The sequence below is a fragment of the Antechinus flavipes genome, chromosome 2 (genome assembly GCF_016432865.1).
Source record: "Antechinus flavipes isolate AdamAnt ecotype Samford, QLD, Australia chromosome 2, AdamAnt_v2, whole genome shotgun sequence".
NCBI classification, from domain to species: Eukaryota; Metazoa; Chordata; class Mammalia; order Dasyuromorphia; family Dasyuridae; genus Antechinus; species Antechinus flavipes.
Window position 1 is genome coordinate 474,310,227 of NC_067399.1, and position 25,494 is coordinate 474,335,720.

Here is a 25,494-nt window from a genome sequence, read left to right on the forward strand (position 1 = left end):
ATTAGTTTAGCCTTTGGGAATATACCAACATGGGGGCTGGCTGGTAACTTCCTACTGAGGAGGCTTTACTGCATTTCCATCCATCTCTGTCCCTGTGCCAGGGCCTCTCAGCCTGATCTCTAGCCCACAGGATTCCCACCGAGACTCTACAGCCAAGCTGGCTCTGAAAGAATGTTGGCCAGCCCTGAAGACAGGGAGGATAACTAAAGCCCCATGGGATCATTTGTTTTATAGGAGGCAGACAGCAGCCCAGAAATCCCAGTGCTCTGAGCCTTGTCCAAACATGTTTGTGCTGAAGTGCCCCCTTTCTTGCCCACCTATGGGGACAATCTAACATTTCTTTTTTTCCAAATTAAGAGCAAAGCAATTTATTATTGACTTTAATCCCTGTTATCTCAATGAGAAGACAGTGGATATGGGCAGTGCCTCACCTCCCATCCCCATTCTGGGGAGGGCTAGATTACCAGTCAGGACAGTCACAGATGCCATCCAACAGTTGTCCAGAGGGCCTTTATCCTGTCCCTCTGCCCTGAAAATCCCAGTAAAACTAGGCATAGGCCCACTTATCTGTCTGTCGAACACCTGCCAATCACAGCTGTTTAAATAACTCCTTAAGAAGCAAGTCCCAAATGGCTGAGAGTTTGGAGATCTTAGATCTACCTATATCACATAGGAGTACTACTTCACTAGAACTAGATAAGTCTGAGACCAGAGAGAACCTGATTTTTTCTCAGCTGGAATGTATGGAAGGGGCTCTTATCCTGCTTACTCCCTCCCCACTTCCAATCTCATTGAGGACCCTAGAATAATTTAGCCCACTCCAGAGGACACAAAACTGGGATTTAGTCCCTTTTTTTAATTCCCTTCAATATGTTCAACATACCTAATTTACATTTACATGTCTCTAATTAATTAATTACATTCTCCAGTGTAGACAAATTTAAAAAACGGAACTCATTATTGCTCCCCACTAAAGCTCCTTCCTAGTTTCTTCTTTACTCTCAGGATTACCAGTCTTCCCATTCAACCAGGCTAACAATCCAGATATGCCATCTTGAGTCCTTACCCTCACCTCACCTATCATTCTGTTGCCAGTTTTACCTTTGAAACATGTCTTTTTTCATCTCCTCTAACACTGTAACCACCCTGTTGTGGGCACTCATCACCTCACTACTGGACTTACAATAGCCTTCTGGTTGGTTGGTAACTGGTTCAGCCATTCCCCAATGATGGGCATCCCCTCGGTTTCCAATTCTTTGCCACTATAATAGCTGCTATAAATATGTTTGTATTTATGAGCTTTCTTTCTTTGATTTCTTAGAGATGTAGGTCTAATAGTAGTATTACTGGTCAAAAGTTATGCACAATTTAATAGCTTTTGGGATACAGTTCCATATTGCTTTCCAGAATATTAGTTCATAACTCTACCACCAATACCTTAGTATATCTGTTTTCCTGAAACCCCTCTAGCAATTGTCATTTTCACTGATCTGATGGATGTGAAAGTGGTACCCCAGAGTTATTTTACTTCACTTTACTCTATTAGTCATTTAGGAGCGTTTTTTTTTTTTTTTTTTTTTTTTTTTTTTTTTTTTTTTTTTAAATAGGGCTCTTGTTAGCTTAGATTTCTTCTTCTTAAAATGCCTGTTTATATCCTTTGGTTATTTATCAATTAGGGAATGGCTTTTTCTCTTGTTAATTTGATTCTGTTTTCTCTGTATCTTAGAAATTAGACCTTTATCTAAGAAATTTGCTGCAACTTCCTGGTTTTGTTTGTGCAAATATTTTTTAACCTTATATAATCAAAATTACCCACTTTATCCCCATTGAATCTCTCTTATTTCTAGTTTGGTCATGAATTCTTATCCTCTCCACTAATTTGCTTCTGATACCACTCTTCTTTTCTGTATCACATGCCCATTTAAAGGATAATTCAAATTAGGATAACATAGTTGTTACTGAGGACAAAATTACTATCTAGTGTTTGATAGACCCAAATATTCTAATTATTGCAATGTCAATCTATACGATCTATATCAAATTAGTTTTCACAGCAGTTTTTGTTGAATTAAAGAGTTCTTGCCCCAGTTCTTGGGATATTTGATAAACACTACATTATTATGTCCATTTTTTTCCCTGTATAACGTATATGTAATCTGCTTCATTGGTCAATCTCTCTATTAGCCGATCCTAAATTAATTGATGATTATAACTTTTGTAGTATAGTTTGAGATCTGGAGCTGCTAGGCCTTTTTCCTTTCTATTTTTTTCATTTATTAGCTTGATATTCTTGATCCTCCACATCAGGGGTCTTCAAACTACGGCCGGCAGGCCAGATTCAGTAGCTGAGGACGCTTATCTCCCTCACCCAGAGCTATGAAGTTTCTTTATCTAAAGGCCCACAAAACAAAGTTTTTGTTTTTACTATAGTCTGGCCCTCCAACAGTCTGAGGGACAGTGAACTGGCCCCCTATTTAAAAAGTTTGAGGACCACTGCTCCAGATGAATTTAATTATTCTTTTTTCCTTAGCTCTATAAAGTAATTCTTTGGTTGGTTGATGGGGATGGCACTGAATAAGCAAATTAACATAGGCAGAATTGTCATTTTTATTATGTTGGCTCAGCCTCCACACGAGTAATTAATATTTCTCCAAATGTTTAGATCTGATTTTATTTGTGTGAAGATTGGCTGTTGTTCTTTGTATTCAGAGAAGACCAAAATGATACCACTACATTAAGATCAATGTCCACTGTGCCTGACTGTGGCTGAGCAGACAAATGCAAGGTCTTATTTTATACTTAAATTCTTCTAGTTCCTATTTGACTTGGCAGGTAGAAAAATATGGAATATTTCATGAATTTGTGTGTCACCTTTGCTCAGAGTTCATGTTCATCTTTTCTGTATCATTCCAGGCTTATGTATGTATATATGCTGCCAAAGGGAGCAGCAAGAAGACATTTTGGAGAAGAGGAACCACTGGGGACATATGATAAAGAGAGTTTCTGGTGGTCCTCTTATTCACTTCACTATCAGTTGTGGTTTTATACTCTATTAGTTTGATCTCTCAGAATTTATTTTCCAATTCATTTTGAAGGTCTTAATTAAGCTAATCCATTTGATGAGGCTAACCCCTCATACAGTATAAGGTCGCCCTGGTTCTGGGATGAACTACTGTTTACACTCTGGCTGGTACCCAAGTTTTGTTTTTGCTGTGTTTTAGGTACCAAGGGATGTCTGATTCTGATACGCTTCAGGCTTTAGGCGAGTTCAGTCATCTCTCTTTGGCTCAGCTTGCCCATCTATGTACGTCAGTTGTTATGAAGCAAAAGCTCATGACACTGGGCCTGCTTTGGAAGATACCTGGGGAAGTGGGATGAGGGGGTGAGTGTCATCAATCACCTTTATTGCAAATGCTATTCACAGGCTTCTTTCCCTTTCTTCTGTTCTCACCTGGAGAGAGGTGGCTGGTAGCCTCTTCCGACCAAGGTCCCCAAATGGCATTTCTACCTAGTTACTGCTCTTCAGAGAAGGCTTAGTTTTTTATTTTAAAACCTCTTGGTCAATGTGGCCCCTCAAGTTTTAAAACTTGAGGAAAAAAAGTCATTGATTAATGGAGCTCTCCTCAGATGCACTAAGCAGAGCCTCCCTAGCCATCTAATAGTTTGTCTTTTCAGAGGGAAGGGTTAGCTTTCTAATTTAGAAGTTGATTAATTAGTTTGTGGACTTTCTTAGCCCAGCATTCCTCTTCCCTGACTGGGCACTCCCCTCACCCCAAAGCAATAGGGCACTGAAGAGATAAAACCCAAATTTCATTTCCTGTTGAATAATTCTGGCAAGAAGTTGGTTAGGAGAGAGTTGTTGCTGTTACCTGTTCTGGGCTTCATGAATTAGCTGTGGGTTTCATTTATCTAGGTCCACAGTGAATGTGGAACTGGCTGTACCAGAAACCCATAAGAATGGCCAAGAAGTGTTCTTTTCTACCTGTGTGGGAAGTTGTAATGCCTTAACTCCCTCAGTCTTGGTGTCATAAGCCTTTGGGTCTTTTTCTATCATGAGCATATGTAGGACAAGGAAAAGGAGAGAATGTGAGCTAACATAGTTGTTTATAAGATAATTAAAAATATTTCACTAAGAGTCATACAAACACTGTTGCTAAACTAATCTATTAGCCTTTCTGTTGCATAGGACTAAGAAAAGAATTCTTCTCTCTCATGGCTAATATTTTATTGCTTAGGTTGGCTATGATCTAGTCCATTAGCAGGCAGGGTTTCCAGAATATTCGTAAGACCCAAAGCTGCATACTAGCAAAGTATGAAATTTTTTTTTTGTGCTTAATGCCTGAGCCAAGATACACACAGTTCTACATTTTGCACATCTCATCCCTTCTACCTTCCAAAGAAAAAATAAATTATTGAATAAATAAATAAATCATTGAAATAATATCCAATTCTCCAGGGGTGGCAAAAAAAAATTGTATGATGTGTGTGTGCTAATACATAATCCAAACTTCTGCTCTTAAAGTTTGAGAAATGAATATGGTAGAATGATAGCCCAGCAAAACTGAAAAGGTTGAGACACTGACCACAGATGGTCCTGCTTGGCTGAGCATACATTCCTCACTGTTGTGTAAGAGACAGAGTTGGAATAATTGGGCACTGAGAATAAGGAGGGATAGAAGATGTAGATCTTTCTCTGGGTTTGGAGATTAATGAACTGATGTTCAATTCATCACTAATCCTTTCCCAGGTGTGCTGCCATAGACGTTATGTGTTTTAGCCCAAGTTTGAGGTGCTTGCAGGTCTCACTGATAATCATGGGTGCCCTAAGATCTTCCAAATGCACAAATGGCTTTTAAACTCACTTTCCTTAATTATCTATCATCTTCAAGCCATCAGCATGGCTTGTGCCTCTTTTACAAAGGACGCCCAGATGCTGTGTTGAATGTAAAACATAGCAGGGCTGCTTTTACCCTTAAAGCTGGGGACTTTGTCTCCTGAACAGGAGCTCTAATCAAACTCCTGGCCCTGCACATCTGCCCCAAAATAGCTCAACTCACAACTCAAAACTATCACTAAGATTCACTCCATTGTATTAACAAGTAGGTTCCATTATCTCCAAAAATTCATTGTTACTTGGAGTGGTAAAGAGGAAGAAAAATAGATTCTTTTTCTTTCCCATTATCACATTAGCATGGATTCATTAAGCACCATTCCCCTTCACCTAAAATCTCTTCTTTTTCTTAGCAATTCCCAGATTTCTCTGCCTATCAAAACAATTCACATTCTTTTATCATTCAGTCATTCAGTAAACATCTATTAGCATAAATATGTATTTTCTCTCATCTCCCTATAGAATGTAAGAAAAAAAGAGAAAGGGGAGTGTGTGTGTGTGTGTGTGTGTGTGTGTGTGTGTGTGTGTGTATATATGTATGCATCTGTGTGTATTCACATGTTTATACATATGTATTCCTATATAGGAATACATATGTATAAACATGTGAATACACACAGATGCATACGTGTGTGTGTGTGTGTGTGTGTGTGTGTGTACACATACAAAAAGAATTTTTGGAGGAAAAAGCAATAACAGTTAAAGAATCAGAACAGCTTTTGATAATTCAGTCAATAAATACTATGTTTTCACTATGAAAAAATCAGGAACATGTCATGAAGGAGTTTATGTTCACATAGGGAGACAAATAGACAAAATTGAGTTAGCCTTAGAGAAGAGGGAAGGCACTCGTGGCCAAGGGAGATTGAGAAAGGCCTCTTGTAGGAAGTGGAACTTAGAAGGAATACAAAAAATACTAAAGAGGTGGGGATATGGAAGAAGAGCATTTCAGGTAGTGAAGTCTTGAAAATGGAAAATTAGAATATTGTATGTGGGGGAATAACAAATAGAAGGACAGCACCTGATTGAGAAGGAATGAACTTAGTTCAATCTGTACAGATTGAAGCATAATTTTTTCCCTAATGCAGGAAATTTTTTTTTTTTGCTTGACTCTATGTATATGTCAGCTATTATATTTCTCACCTTAATGGATGAAGTAGAGGGTAGAATAAGGATATAATGGAACAAAGAATGAAAATAAAATTTAAATTAAAGAAAATCACATAGGTCTGTATGATTGAATTGTAGTCTATGTGAAAGACAGTGATAGATTTAAAAAATTAGGAAAGGGTGAAAGAGACCAAGTTATGAAGAGCTATAAATGCCAAATGGAGGCCTTGTACTTGGTCATAGAAATAATAGGGAGCCATTGCAGTTTGTTGAGTGAGAGACAAGAAAAGATGACATAATCACATGTGTGAATTAAGAAAATATTTTTGATACTTGTATTAAGGATGGATGAGAGTAGAGACAAACTTGAGAGAGAAACTAATTAGGATGTTGTAGTGATCAGGAAAAAGGGATTGAATTCCTGAACCATAGTGATGTGTGTGTTAGTATGATGATTAGAAAAAGGTTCCAGAGACATAGTTTCTGGATTATTTAATCATTTCATTATTAAGGCCAGCAGGTAATTAATAAAAGGATTATATCTCTTTTAGTCCAAAGACACCTAATGGCATTGAAGAGTAGGTGTAGCTGAGGGTGATAATCAACTCAGATTGGATAACACAGTGGGAGTTATGGTCTATATTAAAATGAAAGTCTTGGTCAAAAAGACATTAATTTCTACATCACCTGCCTTGATAATAAGGAGGATCAGTCTTTCCCTACTCTGAGCATACAAAAAGGAATACACTTTTTGCCCAAACTCAGAATTATTATTATTATTACTGTCTGTGTAGATCTTGGTCTGGGTAAATCTCTAAGAGAGACTAACTCTGGTTAATTTCTGGCTGAGGACGTAGAAAAATCCTGTTCCTGATTCAATAATTAGTTATTAAATATGAGAGAAATAATCAATTACTCATTTTAGAAAGAGGATGAATGACAGCAACATTGTGAAGATGCAAACAACTAGGTTAGACAACTACTTGAAGGTGTGATGTTAGGGATTGTGAAGAAGAAAGAATAAAACTGAAATTGTGACACATAATAACAAGAAATAAGGTAGTGCTCTTGACAGAAATAAAGTTCAGAAAAGAGATTGGTATATTTGAAGAGAAAGATAATAGCTTTTGTTTTGGGCATTTCGGTTTGAGGTGTTCATGAGTTATCCAAGTAAAATGTCCAAAAGGCAGCTAGTAATGTGTGACTGCAGTTCAGAGGAGAAGCTAGAGCTGGATATATAGATTTAGAAATCTGCTAATTAAGGTCACTGAGAGAGTAGAAAAAGAAAAGAAAAAAAGGATCCAGGACAGAGCCCTGGAGAACAACCAAAATTAGCATGATATGGATAATGATCAAACAAAGGAAACTGAGAAAGGAGCTTCAAGGCCCAAGTCAAATACTATTTCCTATGTTCGTAAATATTTATTAAGCACCTGCTATGTGCTAGACACTGTGCTAAAGACTGGGGCTACAAAAGACAATCTCTGTCCTCTAGGAGTCACAATCTGATTCCCCTTCCAAATGACTTTATATTTACTTCCCTAGCACCTCTTTGGTTCTTAATAATATGTGTTGTCTCATATTGTATGTTAGTGTATTTTCAGAGAATAAGATTGATTCAGAAATAGCAAGGGAAATAATAGGTTAGACTTGTACCCCAAAAAGATGATTTTATCAACTATGTGGAGAAAGGATTGAAGAAAAAAGATGTGAAGGCAGAGGGACTAGTAGAAGGCTTTGAAATGAATGGAACTACTGGCCACTGAATAATGAGGAGGCTTGAAGAGGAAAAAGGAAATGAGGTGGAGGACTCAGTAGGACTCAGCACTTAACTAAAGATGGGAAATTAGAGTTGAGGAAGAATCAGGGATGCCATTGAAATTTTAAAGTAGGATGACTGGGAGGATTGTGTTCCTTTTATGCTACAAAGAACCTGATCCTGAGGCTGAGTCGTGGAGTTGGTAAGTATGAGTGGAGGGCAAGAGAAGGCAGATAGTACCCACCTGGGGGCAGCAAGAGGGGTCACCATGGTTCTGGTGCAAGAGGGAATGGAAGTCACCGCAGACAACATGCTTTTGCTAAGGGCTCATTCTATCCAAAGGGTTTTTTTTAATTTTTATTATTATAGATGGTATTTACATATTTACATTTTTACAATTCTTTTCCCACCACCAACTCAACCACAGAATGTCCACAAGAGCTGAATTCTCCCTGTATCAGTTTCACTCAAACACCACAAACTCATAGTCACATTCCTTCCTTTCCTGGTGTGCCTGCCTCCTCTTCTGCATGGCCCACTTCTCTGTGCTGGCCATGTTGCTTCCTCATTCTTTGCACATTTACCTGCCTCCGTGGTACTGCCTCCTGAAGGCTCTGTCTTTGCTCCAGGTGAAGATAATTGTTTTTTTGTCTCAACTAAGGCCACATAGATCTTACCTTGTCCTTTCATTCTTTCCCATTGTCTTTGAGAGGTTACTCCCAAAGCCTTCTTCATGAGATGTTGGAGACCATTCTCTGCTGTTTTCTGTCCTCCCACATCTGACCCTGGCTAGATGTTATCTCTTCCCATCAGAATTTTAGGTGCCTTTCACCACAAGTTTTATACATACACACACACACACACACACACACACACACACACACACACACACAGATACTTTGAATGCATGCATGCATGTATCATAGAGGCATACCTTTTTATGTGTGTTCATGTATATTATATACATTACATGTAAATATACATACACTCTTCTATAGCTTCTGAAAGATATTTCTCATCCACTTATTCTTGTTATGAGCATAAGATGGTCTATGCCATCCCCCTGTTCCAGGCCTGGCCTGACACATGAGTTATACCTCTTCAAGCATTCAGATTCACTTCAGACTTTTTATTGTGTCCAGCCCATACTCCTACCAGTTCTGGTTTGGACCAGCCTTTGACTCTATCTCTATCATTGTCTCCAGAATCCCTGGGAGCTGGCTTTTAGAATCTCTGGCTTTGGAAGATCAGGAAAACCTGAGGTCTAAAACCAGATACCTTTTTCTTGTTCATTTGTGGTTTATAGCAAATGACTCTTAGAAAATAGTTTTATTTGAGTATTTAATCAGTATTGTCACGGCCACATACAGAACCTTTATCCTCTGCCCAAGCTAACCTTCTAACTCCAGCCTCACTTGTATCACTAATTCTACCATCTGTCTCACAAAGAAAAGATCCTGGGTGAAAGTGTGGCTAGATCAGTGTGACCAGTCACATTGCTGGAGGCAGCTCAGGCTTCCAGGAAATTAGAGTATACTGTATGGGGAAGTTGGTCCTGAAGCATGACCAACGTGAGCTTTTAATAATGAAGACAGGTAAATGGACGGATCAGCCCTACTGGTTCATCAGTATGATATGGGCAGTGTTTGTTACTGGGGATAGAATCTGGAACTAAAGATCTATTTCAGTGGTCTCAATTGTAAGTTTTTATTACAGAGAACATGGAGGCCTTGCCCAAGATTCTCTCCCATTTCTTACTCTCTAAGGTCACTATTTAATAACAGTCATTTTTGAAGATCTGAGTAAAGGAACCAACTGGTCTTTGAGAATTTAAAGCACACAAATATTTTTAATATATGTGGGTTTGTACTTTTAAAGTTATACCTATCTGATTCCTTGAGATGCTATGACCTATCTGGAACTAGTCACTGTGCTTTAGGATCTTTTCTGTGAAAATCTTCTGCAAACCTCCCAGTAAATAGGACAGGACAACAATTTCAGTGATTTATCAGGCTTCTCATCTCACTCCTTCTGTGGCATTTGGGGGATCCACACATATTTATCACCCTCCCCCCCACTTCCCAAAAAGTCTCTATTTCTGAGCTCAGATAAAATGACCTCTTTGTCTTAAAAAGGTTCCTGAGGAACAGCCACATTAGGTCAGACTGGCAATCATTCAGCAGTCCCCCCCTTTCAGCCTCCTTCTGTCTCCCTTCCTCTGTCTCCCCCTCCCTCCCCTGGTTCAACTTTAACAAGCTCTTTCGATCCCCACTGAAACTGCGGTTGCTGTCAGCCTTGAACCAGCCAGCCGGGAATGGTGTTTGATTGATGCTGATGTTTGTTTCCATAAAGTCTCAGAAACAGGAAGCCATTCCAGATAGGCTCCAGAGTTGCTGTGAGGGATTGGTTTCTACCAGCCCAGCCTGTGTGGGTTGTGTAAAGGGGCCTTGGAGAGGAGCGGGCAGGCCAGGACAACAAAAACATATCCATTGTCTTCCCTTTCCTAGCTAGAGACCCAAAAGCTCATTCCCCCACCCCCTTTCGTTGTTCTAACAAATGGAGGCTTGGCGAGCATTACTGAACTGGGGTCTGTCTGAGCTGTTGATGCTGAGCAGTTAAGCTTTGACAGGAGGTGTGGGAAGAGAAGATCTTGGAATGAGGTCATCTTCTCCATCCCCCTGTTCCAGGACTGGCCTAACACATGAGTTACACCTCTTCAAGCATTCAGACTCTCTTCGGACTTTTTATTATGTCCAGCCCATACTCCTACCAGTTCTGGCTTGGACGCATGGTAGAGTTTTTGTCCATTGAAAGGAAAAGAAAGGAACTGGGAGAAAGCCCTTGTTCTTTGTAAAAATAAACATTGTGAAATGATGCCCAGATAGGCATCTCCGGCTGCCATTCTTGGCAAGATAGTAAGTACATCGAAAAGTGCTCTTGGGCCCCCTGTTTCCCTCCCTTTCCCCACTCCCCATCCACCGCCTCAGGCTTCATTCTTCATGGGGAATTCATGGGTAATGATTCAGTACCAGAGAGGGCCCAGGCATTGTTGAGAATCAGAAGCTAATTTTCAAATCTCACAGCCACACTGTACTCTTGTGAATTTATATGAGGAGAAAAAACCAGTGACATTTCCCTGTGCTCTAAGTGGAGATTATTTGGGGAAATGAGGTCTTGCACATGAAGTTTATTCAAATCCTTCTTTATGTCTGCAGTGATCTCTGAAAATCCATTTCATTCTACATTGTCACCTCCTCCTTGAAAGAAGGGCCATGTTTCCATGAGTAGTCATAAGGACACACGCTTCTTTCCATCACACTAAACCCCTAGACTCTGCGGGAAATGATGTATATCTGAAGATCTGAATCTTGTTTATATCATAGACCCCATAGACCCCATTGGCAGCATGGAAAAGCCTATGGATTTCTCAGGATAGTGTTTTCAAATGCATAAACATAGGATTACAAAGGAAGTTTATATTAGAAGGGAAAATTGCACATAATTATACCAATAAAATTTTATTTTTAAAAAGTAATCTGCTCTAGAGAACTTTTCCCTGGCATCTTGAAAGCTGACAGGAACCAGATACCTACTGTTTCCCTCTAGTGGGGAGAGGAATACTCTGGGCTGCATTTGTGGAGATTACATGAAGAACTATGTAATGAGTCACACCTTAAAGAACTGAAATTTACAGACAAGAAAAGTGGGGAGCAAGGAGAGGTAAAGGAGGGCCATGAGAAGTCGAAAGCCAGATCTCTTAGGGCAGAAAATCAACATGGAGAGCCTTAAAGTAGTTTTTTTGGTTCTTTGTTATTTATTGACAAAAGAAGTCCTTTAGCAAGGGAAAAAAAAAGGAAAAAGATGAGTTGATGCCTTTTGGGGAATTAAAGAACAAACTATGTATATTAGGAGTGGAAGGGTGGTGATAAGAGTGCACAGCACTGGAAGAAATACAAAAAGGTATCAATATAGGTGAACAATCTGTCCATAATCACAATAGTTCAGGATTCTTTAATGTTCACTTATCTTACAATAACTCCATAAGGTAAGTGATACAACATTTAATCAAGCCCATTTTACAGATAAAGAAGCTGAGACATGGATTCAGTGATTTGCTGTGTCACATGGGCTAAAAAGATAAAAATTTGAAATCTAGTGTCAATTAGGATGAAGTAATTATATTTGGCAATACTTATATTGTTGCTGGAAAGTTCACATAGAGATGCTCTTCCTGGTTTGTCGCAAACTGGCTTAGCAGGGTGCAGTCTGCTCTTGTGAATATGCAGTTTATGTGTAACCCAGAGTTTGTGCTAATATAAGCAATGGGGTATACCATTCTGCCTTTGCCCATGAGTATTAGAATTGATGTCTGGGATGGGGGATGTGAGGGCAGATATGTATTCTAACTCCTAAGCTTGTTCAGGCCACTTGGATGCCTTCAGTCAGCCTGTGTCTCAAGGAGCAAAAGAAAGGTCTAGAATGGCTCTTGTTGTTTGTTCTTTATTCTTGAAGAGGACCGTGGCATCAGAGTGGTGATGCCGTGACATGCAAGTGAATTGGATTTAAGGGAGGGAGGCTATGCAAAGTTGCCAGTTCCCTTTCTCCTCTGGATCATCTGGGTCCAGTGGCCAGGCCGACTGGAAATGGCCCCGGATGCAATGGGAGATTGTGGCCTTTTAAAATTAAGGGCTCTAACAGGTCTCAGTTTGACTGAAGCAACACCCCACAGTGATTCAGGCTGGGTAGCAGTTTAGGCAAAGACTCTCCCCATAGCAGATTGAAGGCTCACGAGATAGTCAAGACTCTCCAGTTTTGCCACCCAGTTGCCACAGGCCAAGCTGCATGATTTGGCAGCCAAGACTCTATTAGGAGACCAGGACCTTTCACCCTCAGCACCAGGCACTGCAGCTGAAGTATAACCTTAACACATTCAGAGAGAAATTAGCACAGCGTTGCCACAGTTTGTTGTTTGCTGTGTGTTTGTGTTGTAATCGCCATCCGGGCCAGACAAAGGGGCCAAGTTCTTTGTGGTTTAATCACTGTCACAATTATAACCACACACATGCAAAAAAAAAACCCAAAAAACTAGCAGCCAAGGAAGCACTGTATGAGACCCTGTGGGGGAAGCATCTCCAGTGTGAGTGGTTCAAAGAGCAGGACCCAGCCGAGCTTAAGGGCTGAAAGTCTGGGAGGAGACCAGATCTAGACACCAGGAAGAAAACTTATCCAGGGGATTAGCAATTCCCTGGCAATCTATACCTTAGCCCCTTGACCCAATGGTCAGGCTGTTTGCTTTTCTACCATGCTTTTTTCTTTTTCCTCCCAAAAGACTGGGGCTCTCATTAAGCTTTTGGCTAACCAAATGCCAGTTCAGTTAATGAAATTAAGCGGGTGGGTGGGCGTGCGTTTGAAGTCAGAGCTTCACAAGATTGGCTCCTCTTCATAATGCTTGCTTCCCTATATCAATCATCCAAAGTCTTTGGCTTGAACTCAGCAGGCCAAAATGGAGTGGAAGGGGGGAGAAGATGGGGCAGTGGGGAAGACTCAGAGACACCAGGAGTGATTGTAGCAATTGTCAAGACCTTTGGGTGTATGTTTTGGGTTTGTTTTGATTGATGGTAGGAAAATTTGTAAAGCTGTTTGGGAAAGATATTTTGGAACTTAAAAAGACTATCCCCTGAAGTGATGTGAGATTAGGGATGACTTGTGAGAAAAACTTTCCAAGTTAGCTCTTCAAAGAAAAGACTAGTCTATTTCAGCTCATTAATGAGATCGGGAAAGAGAGAATGGCTTAAGGTTGGCGACCAAATGTTGGGTTAAATTTAGATGAATTAAATTGAATTCTGTTAGAAACTGAATTTCAGATTGGTAACATGATGGAAAGAGTATGATGTTCAGATTTGATTTTGGGTTCCAGAGGACCAGGGTTTGAAGGCCAGCTTAACTGCTTCCTATCTAAGCAGATTACATTCACTCTTTTCAATTAGATGAAGTAGTGAATGTTGTCCCAATCCTGGAGTCAGAGAGGCCTGAATTCAAATCCATTCTCAGACATTAGCTGTGTGACCCCAGGCAAGTCTCTTAACCCTTAACTTCTGCCTCAGTTTCTTCAACTTTAAAATGTGGATCATAATAACTTCACAAAACTGCTATGAAGAGTAAATGAGATATTTGTAAAGCATTTAGCCTGGCACACATAGTAAATGCTTAATAAATGTTTGTTTTCTTCCTTGCTCAACCATAAAATGGAGTTAGGGGTGGGGAGACTAGATGGTCTTTAAGAGGTCTTCCCACTCTAAATCCTATGAATTAATGAATTGAAGTGAATTGAAATGCTTTCTAGTTAATTGCCACATCATCACAATGGGCAGAGTTCTCTTAAGAGTATGGGAATAGTATCAGGAAGACAAAAATGAAAACCCAATGGTATACTTAACCTCGAGTACTTGATGGGAGAATTTTAGGTCACTGTAGTGCCTACCATACAAAGAGATCAGCATTTTTAGAAAGCCTGTGCCACAATGGAACACAGGTTGTGACCATCATTATATATCAAGTGAGCCAATCCAATGTCCTAAGCCTGACACACGTAGCAGGGGTGGGGAGGAAGACAGAATCAAAAGAGTAGGAAAATAATCCGCAGATTCTATCAAATATTGACTCACTGGTGGGCCTTCCAGAAGTCTAAGACCACATCAAGCTTGCAGGTTTTTGTTTGCAGCTGTTAGGACCTAGCCAATTACTAAGGATATTTAAGAATTGTAAATAAAGCACAGGAAGACAATCCCAACTCATGCCTTGCAGAGTCTGATAAACTGCTGTTTTGATGGGTTCATGAGTGTTTTCCAGGCCATAGCTCTGGGGTCTCTATTTAAGGAGTTAAAACATATTGCTAGTTGCTTTAATTAAATTCTGGCTCACAACCACTTTTATGAGTTAAAAGTATCTAGAAATTCTTCCTGTTTGCCAATACTGTTCCCCTATATCTTTCTTCTGGGGGCATAGAAAAAGGGCTAAGGAGAAGCAAGGTCAGGTAAAATTGGATAGGACATAAACCACCACCAGAGACAATTTAGGGATCCTTGCCCAGGCCTGGCTGGGGGCAAAGAAGCTGTCCCTGGGCACTTGTGCACGAGCAAGAAGTTGGACTAAGATGCCACATGGGGATCTGTGCAGAAGAGAATCGTTCCCTGTGTCCCAAGTCAGGACTGACTCCTGGACAGCAACTCATCCTGGCCAGGTCAGAGCTGTAGTGACTTTGCTCCCCTAGTAAGAGAGCTGCATTAAAAACATAATATGTCATGTGTGTTACCTATCCTGCCATGTGCATGAGAGACCTGGAACTTCAGGTACCTCAGATCCTCTTACAGGAAGTTAACCACAGATGTGGGAAGGTGGGGCCATCTGGTCAATCAGCTGCTGGTCACACCTATCTCTGAAAGCTGGGAGCCACTTACACTAGACTAGATGAATGGCCCGAGCCCCTGGAAACTTCATTAGCATAGTTGCTTATAGCAGTGATTTTTGACCTCTTTGCAGTACTCCATCCCATTTTCAATTGGTGATAAAAAATTGAATGAAAGGTGGGGGGATGGGGAGTCAGAATACCTGGATTTGAATCACAGTTCTGTTCACACTTCCCCTCTCATTTGTAAAATGAAGGCGCTGTACTGATGGATCTGTCAAGCCTCTTCCAGTCTGAATCTGTGGTTTCTAAATTCCAACATGAAAGAGACAACAAAAGAATTGTGATCTCCATTTAATAAGTGGGAAAAACAGGTGAAGTGATGTGTCCAAATTCTTTAGATTTTGAACCCACATCTCTCAGCCCCAAGCTAGACCGCTTCCCATTATAACAGGGGGCTGCTGGCATACTCCAAATAGTGTTGTATTTTTTAAAGACGCTATTTTGTTGCACAAGCAACTCTTCACACCACCTAAAGCAGCTGCGGTGAGCCATGTCCAGCTCAAGAGAGGATAAAGAGGGGTTACTTTGAACCTCAAAGTTCAACTGATAAAATCATTTCCTGCTCCTTAAGAGCAGGCTCTCTCCAACACCCCAGGGAGATGAGGAAGGGAGAGAGCATGGGGAAAAGGACGACAACAAACTGTTCTCATATCCCTGCCTACTCTGCAAATTTCTGATGCTTCAGCCAAATCTCTTTGGTCCGGAGTCTATAGAGTACTGACCATTCTTCACGATATCAAAGATCATGTAAATACCCTGTTGAGTCACTCAGCTCCAAACTCCACCTTCCTCCACTTTCTAGGCTATTCAGGTTTAAATATGGGTTTCAGTCTTCCCAGGTAACCAAAAAGGTGTAACTAGAGGAAAGCTAATATTGCCCCAAGGCTCAGGCTGTAGTCCTGAGAGGGGCTGCTTCTCCAGGCAGATACTGTTGAGAAAGAGCTCATGTTTCTGGCATATGATCTTGTATATCTGTGATGAGCTGATAGCCTATCTTGGAGAGGCACAACCTTTGTAGTTTGACCCTATGGGGTCGCAGTTTATTCCTTGGCTTGACTTCTTCCAATTGGCCTCAGTGTTTCACACCAAGAGTGATCCTGTTGTCTTCAGGGTCAGCAGTTATGAAAGCCATAAATCTCCATGGTATCTCCACACAAGGTATTGAGGCCTCAAGAGTATTCCTACTTCCTGACTGGGCCCGAGGGTGGGGGAAGGAAGGGTCTGTGCTTCCCTTCAGTGATTTAATGACAAGAGACCTGATCTTCCAAGGCCTCCTTCATTCCTTCTTGACTCTAGACTGCTTAGAGCATTAAGCAGAAAATTTTTCAGTTTGCCATGCTCATTTTCTTTGCTGTAGTCTTAAGGACAAGGAAGTGGAAAGAAGACTATGCAAAAAGCAGAAGGCACTGTGGAAGGCAAGGAATGAATTGATCATATCTGATTGGGAAATTAGGCAGGATGACCCCTCCAGGGCCCATCAAACTTAATGGTCTGCTTTTCTGAATTTATAGAATAAGGCTGATATTGGCATGGGATTTCCCAGCAAACATCCCCCAACTCATGTAGGACTAACTAGACCTAGATAACTAGATCTGATACAGAAAGGCTATTTAGAAATCTTAATGACTATTTCTACCTTTGCTAGATGGTAATGGCAAACTTTCCCCAGTTGCCTTATCTCTGGAATACTCTGGGACCATCTGGTGGAGGGCAAGGTAGGCTTTTCACCCACGAAATATAACCCTTTTTACCCTAAAATGGATCAGATTTGGCACAGGGACAACACTATGTTCTCTGTGGCTTCTAATGACCTCAGCTAATTCACATTAGCACACTAGCATGTCTATTTTCATGCCTGCCCCTTCCAATGTCATGTTTCCATGTCCTACCCTAAGTCTAGATACAAAATTTTGAGTAGTTGCGAAGTGTTTTTTCCCCAAATCACCATAAAAAGGGGCTGCTGCCAGGTATTCTTGAGTAGTTAATTATGTTATTTTTATCCAGGAGGCCCATCTAGCATCTCTGATATTGAATATAGCTGTGTCTGGGATTTAAAAGTTTCAGGGAGAGTAATCTCACTTTGTCAGGGTCTGTCTTTCTCTGGATTTCCAATCCAGCTAAATTTCTTTCTTTTCTCTTCCTAGCTCCTTCACTTTCTCCAGATTTTTATAGCTGCCCCCTCCCCCTCAAAACAAACAAATTATTATCTCTTAGAGCTCATATAGCCAACTGTAATTCAGCTGACTGAGGCTGGTGAACAACCTACTCTCACTTAAATCCAGTTCACTTGCATGTAATGGCATCATCTCCCTCATGTCATGGTCCTTTTCCAGAAGGAAGGACAAACAATTCAGCTGACACCATTTTGGGTTTTCTCAGAATAAACTTTAAGAAACTATCTGAAAATGAAAAGACTTCAAGAATCCTAGGGTTGGAGATGTTTGTAGAGCATCTTAGAAGCCCCTACAACACAGCTGAAATCTGGCCACAGATAGTCTCAGCCTGGAAAGATGTAACTGTGGCCCTAGCTCCATCTCTTTTCCTACCTCTGAGTATTTTCTGTCTTTCGCTCTGCCCTGTTCCTCTGCTCATCTGTCCCTCTTTTTTCACCTCACTCCCCAAATTCATCTTCTTCACACCTTCTTCAAGGATTACATTTGGGCCTCGGTATGACCTTGAGGATGGGCACAATCATGCTTGACTCCCAGTCTGCCCCAGACAAACTTCTCAGCCTTCCATTATGTTCCTGCATCCAAGCTAAGTGGACACCTTTAGTCTTCAGTTCCTTGGCAGAGCAGAAATGACAGTATGCCCTGAGCCACAGTAATTCCCTGGATTTGCTCAGATTTACTCCACGTGCTCTCCAGAGAGAAAGTCTTTAAGAATCATATTAACTTCACCATATCAACCATATTTTTTAAAGTACTAACAGAGTTGCCCTTCTCAAACCATGTTTCAACTTTAAGAGTGTTTGGCAAAAGTTTAATGGACATTCGGATGTCAGCAGCTATGTTTGTATTGTCTTTAGGAAATACCCCACAGAAGCCCACATAGCACCAGACCGTTCCTCTGAGCTGGCGTCAGACTGCCCCAGTCACTGGCAGACCAAGTGAAAAATAAAGAGGCTAGTGGTAGTGCCCTACTTTAAATACAGAGATATTATTTCCAGGTTCAAAGTCAGACAGTGTATGTGTTAGATTAAAAAGACAGTTCATGTTAAAGACCCACAGGGAATAGAAGCCATACAAGGTTGGTTGTACCAGGAAACTGGTCTGAATGTCCACCTGCTCACATTCTCCTCTTTCTTCTCAGGTCTGATCTCCCTGACTGGCTTATGGTTCTGTCCTTTGACACATTCCTTTGACTGTGCCATCTTCCCTCCTAGCATCAGATTGTGGAACAATTAAAATACAGGTTCCGTAGGTCAAAAAGACAAGGAGTAGTGATTCCATTTAAGAAACCGGAGCTACTTACTGTGCTCAGGGACTGATGTTCAGTGCTGGAAAATGTAAAAAGGAAAAGCCATAATCCTCTCCTCCAGGAGTTTCCAATCTAGCAAAAAGATATAAGACATGCACATAGATAAACAATACAAATCAAACTAGAGTAAACATGGAAGAAGATTACAAAATGATTGGAAATTGAATAGTGGGAGCATCACTTTTCAACCAGAGAAACAAGAGAATACATCCCTTTTGATGTTGAAGTATGGGTAGGATTATCAGTAAGAGATTTTAGGGGTATTTACATGAGCAAAGGCCTAGAGTTGAGGAAATCCTCTGTAATCAGCAGGACTGTTTGAAACATAGGATACGTGAAATGCTTTCCCTGAAACAGAGCCGTGGTGCAGATAGAACCAAATGGGTTCTCTTATGTTGAAAGCACCAGTAACCATCCTCATCTGCCACATCTGACACCTTTTTTTCTGCCACAGTCTAAGGCCCAATGTAGAGTTAGACCTCTCAGTGTCCTACACTGAAAATGATCTTTTGTAGCCAAATATCTCCCCAACACCAGCACCACCAGCACCTAACCTGACTTCAACAACTTTTGCTCAAGATCTTGCAGGATAGATAGATGGGGATCCCAAAGACTCCATTCCTGTGACCTATTACCCGCCCTTTCCTATGTGTCCAGCTTCAATGCAGAAAAACAGATACTAGTTCATCCAAACTGAAGGAGACTCGCTACCCTGAAAACTCTTGGGGCTGTCGAGAGAAGACCCCTTGTTGCTGGTTGCCATTAGAGAGCTAAAGATTTCATTTTGAACCTCCTCTCTTAGAGTATGCAAATGTTAGCAATTAGGGAAGGTTTAGAATCTGACACCCTTGGGGCTTGGTGGTGGGAGTGTCGAGACACACCTGCTTCCAACTTTCAACATGTGACTCCCTGGGCAGTTGGAAAGTCAGACTCCACCCCTACTCCTGCCCTATTTTTACAATTTGAGCACAGACTCCAAGATGTTAACCCTCTTGGTCAAGTTCTCCTGGAGTATTCAGTGACCACTTCCCATGGTATTCTCAATGTCTTGGAGCCTTCTATAATAGACACCTCCAACTGGGTAGATGGGAGCCCCTAAAATTGGCTCCAGATAATAGGTCCTAGTGTAGTCTCCAAGAACAAGTTAGACCTCAACAGGCCTAGTGTCCCTTTCTACTTACCAGGATTCATCCTCTTATTTATTGTCAGAACATAGCCCCAGACAAAACAGGCCCTTCCCCAACTTGATTCTAGCAAATTCATTTTAATTCTAATCCTATAGTTTGAATGATTGCTGAACCTGCTTACGTTTGGCTGTGACCTATAAGACCTATGTCCAAAAAAATCTTCAAGAAAATAGAAATGAGACAGAAACAGTGACATCTCATTTCCCCCTGGGTACTCAGCTCTGAAAAGATGGTTCAGGCCCTGCTCCCTGAAAGCACCCAGTTCTGGATGGATCGATGGATGGGTGGGACAAGTAGGACTTGTCCCACTGAGAACCGAGCCTGTCACTCCACCACTGTGACTGAGGGCTCAGTGGGAGATGGTATGGCCCAGGCTCTCCTTACTATGGGAGAGTGAGGACCAATTAATCTGAGCCTGGGATCTCGCAACAACAGGAGATAGGTGTGGAATGAGTGAGCAGAGCCAGGGGATTACTAAACAGGGTCTTCTAGGTATCAGTTGTCCTGTGGGATAGATGGGGGAGTTAGGAGCTGGGCACTGACTACTGGCAGTCATTCCTTTTCTCTTCGTGGGGGATAGGCTCTCATTCCACCCTTGTTATTTTCTTGATCTTCTCTTTGCCATGCTCACAGTCCTCCTGTGAAGAAGCAGAGTGCAGTAGGGATTGAGACTAGGGTTCTACCCCCTAGTCCTACAGGCCATGCTTTTTGACTTTATGCAAGTCCCTTACCTGGTTCTATCCCCCTTCTCCTTCTCTCTCTCTCTCTCTCTCTCTCTCTCTCTCTCTCTCTCTCTCTCTCTTTCACACACACACACACACACATACACACACACACACACACACCACAGAATCTATAAGCCTTTGCTTAGCAGGCTGCTTTTTCCCCCTAGAAAGCTATTTGGCTGCTGACCTTTGCCCAGTCACATGAGACAAAGATGGATTTGATTAGGAAAGGCAGGGCCATCTTGGATCCTAGGGAGCAGCCCTTGCTGCCCAGTTCTGTGGCTCCCATAACCCCCACATGGCCAGGCCAACCCAGCCCAAGGGAGAAGCAGACTGGGCTAGAGATGTTTTTGGCCCTGGACAGCAGCAGTGCTTGCCAGGTCTGGGTGGAGGGAGCTGCACCTTAGCCCAGTTACCTTCACTCTGCATCAACTCTAGAGGGTGACTCAGATCCCCAGGAGGATGCTGGAGGCAAAGCCAGCCCCCGCCAAACCACCCATTCTGCTGTGAGCTCCAACCCCCAAACAACTCCTTCAATAGGTCATGTTCTGTATACCAATGAGATTCAGCTACTGCCAGAGGAGAGGGAGCTCAAGGTTACCTAGTCCAGGTTCCTTTCTCCAGGTTTTAGCTAAAAAGTCAGTCACATGCACAAAGACTCTCCATCTATCTGACCAACTGAGATTTAATAAGAAGAAATTAAGTCATCTCATGCTTATCTGAATGCAGGGGCCTTTTTAAAAAACTATACTCAGAGCCCTCAAAATCAGTGAGGGATAGAAAGCAGTTCCTCAGAACTGCAAGAAAAGATGTCCTTCAAATTGGTGGCTGTCCTGTTGCTCCTGGCAGCGAGGGAGATTTGAGAATTTGTGCTGTCATGGGAATGGGCTGGAAATAGAAGCTATTCCAGGCAAGCTTAGATAAATCCTCAGTCTGGAAAGAGCAGTCAGGGGCCTTCTGATGGGGATGGCCCCACCACCCACAAAACACCTGTCAGCTTCTACCAACGTTGGATCCTGGGAAGGCCCCAGAGCTGACTCCAGATCTCAAGGAAAGCTCCTCTTTCCCCCTCTGTTGCCCCCAGTGCAGAGAGGTGCTTGGGGCTGTGTGTGAAGTCTCCAGCAGTGGGAATCCACACACTCCCAGAGGCCAGGGATGCGTATCTCTACTAGAAACAGACAGTGAGCCATCTCCCTGGTGGAGCACCCAGCTGCTTTGGGGGGGGGGGGAGGTACGGGGGAGGGGAGGGAGTATCGCTTAAGGCCGAAACCCTTTAAGAAAAGGCGAAGGATGTGAGCTCGTCCCTGTCTGCTGAGGCCATGTGTGACTTGGTGGGAATGTCTGGGGGTCAGGAGCTGCAGCCTGACCCGCCTCCTGTATCCTGAGAGAGCTCTCTTGGCCCGCGGGTGCATGTATCTTTGTGGTCAGTTTCCAGCTTGAGTCACCAAGTGGCCCGTGTCTCTCCCCCCACAGGAGTATCCTGGCCCGACATGCACCGCCTGGCTGACCGCGTCCACCTGGAGGAGCTCACGCGCATCGGCATCCTGACTGGCAACGTGGACGACATGGCTAAGGTCCACCTGGGCGCCGTGTTCATGCCTCACGGACTCGGACACTTCCTCGGGATTGATGTGCATGATGTCGGTGGCTACCCCGAGGTCAGTGTGGGAAGTTCCTGTCAGATGAGCCCATCCAGCAGGACTCCTGCCCTGTTGTCACTTACATTGACCTGTCTCGGATCCTGACACTGATTCCATTTGTTCCCGTGGAGCCAGTGTGCCATCCCAGGAACTAAGCCCAGCTTCATTAGCAGAGCTGGGGAAGAATGACTTTGTCATCTTCTTAAAGTTTGTTTCTTTGTTCTCAGTTATCCAGAATTGGTCGTTCTGTCTGTGTAATATCCACCCCCCTCTTTCTCGTTCTCACGCTACCTGCTTAGGGGCTGTTTTATTTCCATTACTAAGGCCCTCCAAGGGCATGACAGCCAGGAAGAGGAGGAGAAATCAACTGGCCCCCTTTTCTCCTGAGGAGCAAACCTGGAAACTCCTTAACTAGGGAGAAGTTTCTGGAGAGTCCATTGTCAACAGAGCACAGGCCACAGGCAGAGCTGGTAACAGTTAATGATTATAAAGCACTTTCCATACTTTCTCTCACCTGACCCTCACACCATCTCTGTGAAGGAATGACTGCTGGTATTCTTCTTAGACAGATGAGGAAATGGAAGCTCAGAGTAAGTGACCGGCCCATGGTCACATGACTAGGATGTATCAGAGACTGGATTCAAACCCAGGCCTCCCGTGTTTTGGTTCAGTGTTCTGCCCACTGTTTCATGCTTCCTCTTTTTGGGTAGACCCCAAAGCACCATTTGATATTCCTGAAGCTACCAGATGTTCAGACTCCCTCACAGGGAAATATCTGGAGAAATTCAAAACCACTTCAGCCAAGGTGACCTGTAGATGGCATGTGTGGGGATCCCTAGGAGTACTGGGCCAGTGTCCCCAAAGTTCTGTGACTTTGCACCTCTGCCTCTGCACCACAGCTATAGAGAGACCCCATTCTGAAGCTGGTGGATACATCTTGCTCAGCAGTCTGCAATAGCCCCACACAGAATTGCATGCATCCCAAAGGCCTTTCATGCTCATCCTCTCATTTGACCCTCACCATGATCCCATCAGACAGGTAATGCAGGAATTACTATCCTCATTTTACATACAGGAGATTAGAGCTCAGAAAGAATGAATGTGTCCAAGGTCTTTGGGAGAGGTAGGGCTAATGAGAGAGCAGGGCCAAAGCCGAGTCTAATTCCATTGGACTGTGTCTGGCATCCTGCCCAACCTGGGCCCCAAGTAGCTTCTCTGCAGAGAAAGGAAGCAAAGACAAGCTATTTCTTGTTTGTCTCCTTCTTGAAAGCCTGATGTTCAAAACGTGCCGCCCTGCGTTAAGTGCCCTGTGTGTCCCTAAGGTATGGCACTTGCCAGCTCTCTCTTCTTTCGGCATTTGGAATTTCTCTGAAGCCAGACTCCTATTCTGAGTCTTCTTTTTCTAGCATGTTGGTACCCCATAAAGTAAGGGTAGACCCAGCTTCAAGAGGCCAGGGTAGAAACTTTCTCCAAGCTCTTATTTTCCAGAGGGTTTTCTGAGGTCAAATCTTCTGGCCCTCATAAAAATAATAACTCACAAAAAGGTTCACAAAATATTTGCCTCATATAACTCAGTGAGGAAGATAGGGAAATATGCCCATTTTATAGATGACGAAATCAGGGTGAAGTGGGGCTGATTGGTGTGGCAATTTGCCCAATGTCATATAGCTAGTGTCAAACCTAGAACCTGAATCCAGAACAGGCTTCAGATGCAGCCCTCTATGTTATATGGCTTTTGTGTCTGATGCCCCCTTTACCCATCTAGACAGCACTGTCCTTGAGAGCAGAGGTCTGAGCTTCCTGACTCCCTCCTCACCCTTTTCTTCTTTCCTCACCTCAGAGCACCATCTTGCCTTAACTCTTTAATGAGAAACTTTTATTTGAACTGAAATTGAGAAGGGGTGCAGCAGTGTCATGAGCCTATTAGAGACCAGCATTACCAATATGTGACTCCTGGGGGAAAAAATGGCTTTTAAGATAGTTCTTGGCCAAGAAAGGCCTGGCGAGCAAGGGCTGGCAGGACCAAGGAAGCCAGCAGGAGGCCCGGGGCCATTCTTTGTGCCTAGTGGTGGTGTGTGCTCTCAGGGACTCTGAGTACATGAGCATGCCCTGCATACATTGGCCCTTTGACTGAGCACTTATTTCACAATGGAAGTGATTGTGTAAGCTGCTCACGCCTACCATGCCTTATTGTCTAATTAGCTAAGATGCACGGTCTTTGCCTTTTGGCTGCAGGATATTTTGAAAGCACCGAGAAAGATTTTTTGGGGAAAAAAATTGCTCAAGAAAAGCATTATTATTCAATTATTTTTTCCTCAAGTGTAAACAGTTAAATTTGGAGAAACAAAATGAGTTTTAATTTCCTAATTTCTGTCTATCATAAAATATATTGTGTGCCAAATGTAGATGCTTCCAGACATTGTTAGCTGAGATTCGTTATTCATTAGTCGCCAAAGCGACTTTTTCCAACATAGAAAATTGGCAGCAGAATGTTTTCATCTTTTCCAGTAAGCAGCCTTTGTGTGCTTGTAGCTTCTTTTCCTGTGATAGATAAACAGTGCAGGGAAAATGCCGCTTTGCCTATAAAAGCAATTTGTTTTATTTAAAATCTTCAGATGGATTTGGATCTTCTCTTTGCTGTTGACTTAAGGAAAGCTGTCGCTTGGGGCAAACCCTATTATTTGTGCACACAGTGCTGGCAGGGGTGCTCCTAGAGTCAAGGCCTTGATTTGAATCATGGGACACTAGACACTAATAGACCCAGATGGCCAGTGCTGGTGGCTAATGTCTACAGCCTTCCCTAGCAGCGTAAGCCTGCAGGTCATTGGCCAGTGCAAAGTCACTGCCTCCACTTGCCAATACTCACAGCCATCGCTCTCATCACCATCACCGGCTGCCCACTAAGATTGTCATTGCCCATTTTCTGATGAATATGGGGCTGGGGCTGATACACAGACAATTGTGTTGTTGGGCAAAGCAGAATTCGCCTCAGGTAGCATTTCCCCTGGAATCTTATATTTAGAACTAGAAAGGACCTTATTAGCCAGATGGTCCAAGTTCTCTCATTTTTCAGTTGTGGAGCAGAGGTCCGGAAAGGTTGAATGGACAAGGAGTAAGTAGCAGAGCTGGGATTTGAACTGAAGGCCACTAGTCCATGCCCGCTCCTTCACCCTTCCTCTGTGGCTGAAGGTGCTCCAGGCTGTCTCTTTATTTCCCTTTGTAGGAGGCGTATGT

At 42.6% G+C, this 25,494-nt stretch overlaps 1 protein-coding gene and 1 pseudogene across 1 annotated transcript in view; one reads left to right on the forward strand and one right to left on the reverse strand.

Annotated features, from left to right (window-relative positions):
* The window catches only part of PEPD (peptidase D), a 255,845-nt gene that overhangs the window by 224,588 nt on the left and 5,763 nt on the right, over nucleotides 1-25,494 (forward strand). The window contains exon 13 of the mRNA XM_051979735.1: nucleotides 22,094-22,278. Within this exon, the coding sequence (XP_051835695.1) occupies nucleotides 22,094-22,278 (185 nt within the window). The remainder of the gene's footprint in view (nucleotides 1-22,093; nucleotides 22,279-25,494) is intronic.
* LOC127552600 (uncharacterized) lies at nucleotides 2,837-2,933 on the reverse strand (annotated as a pseudogene).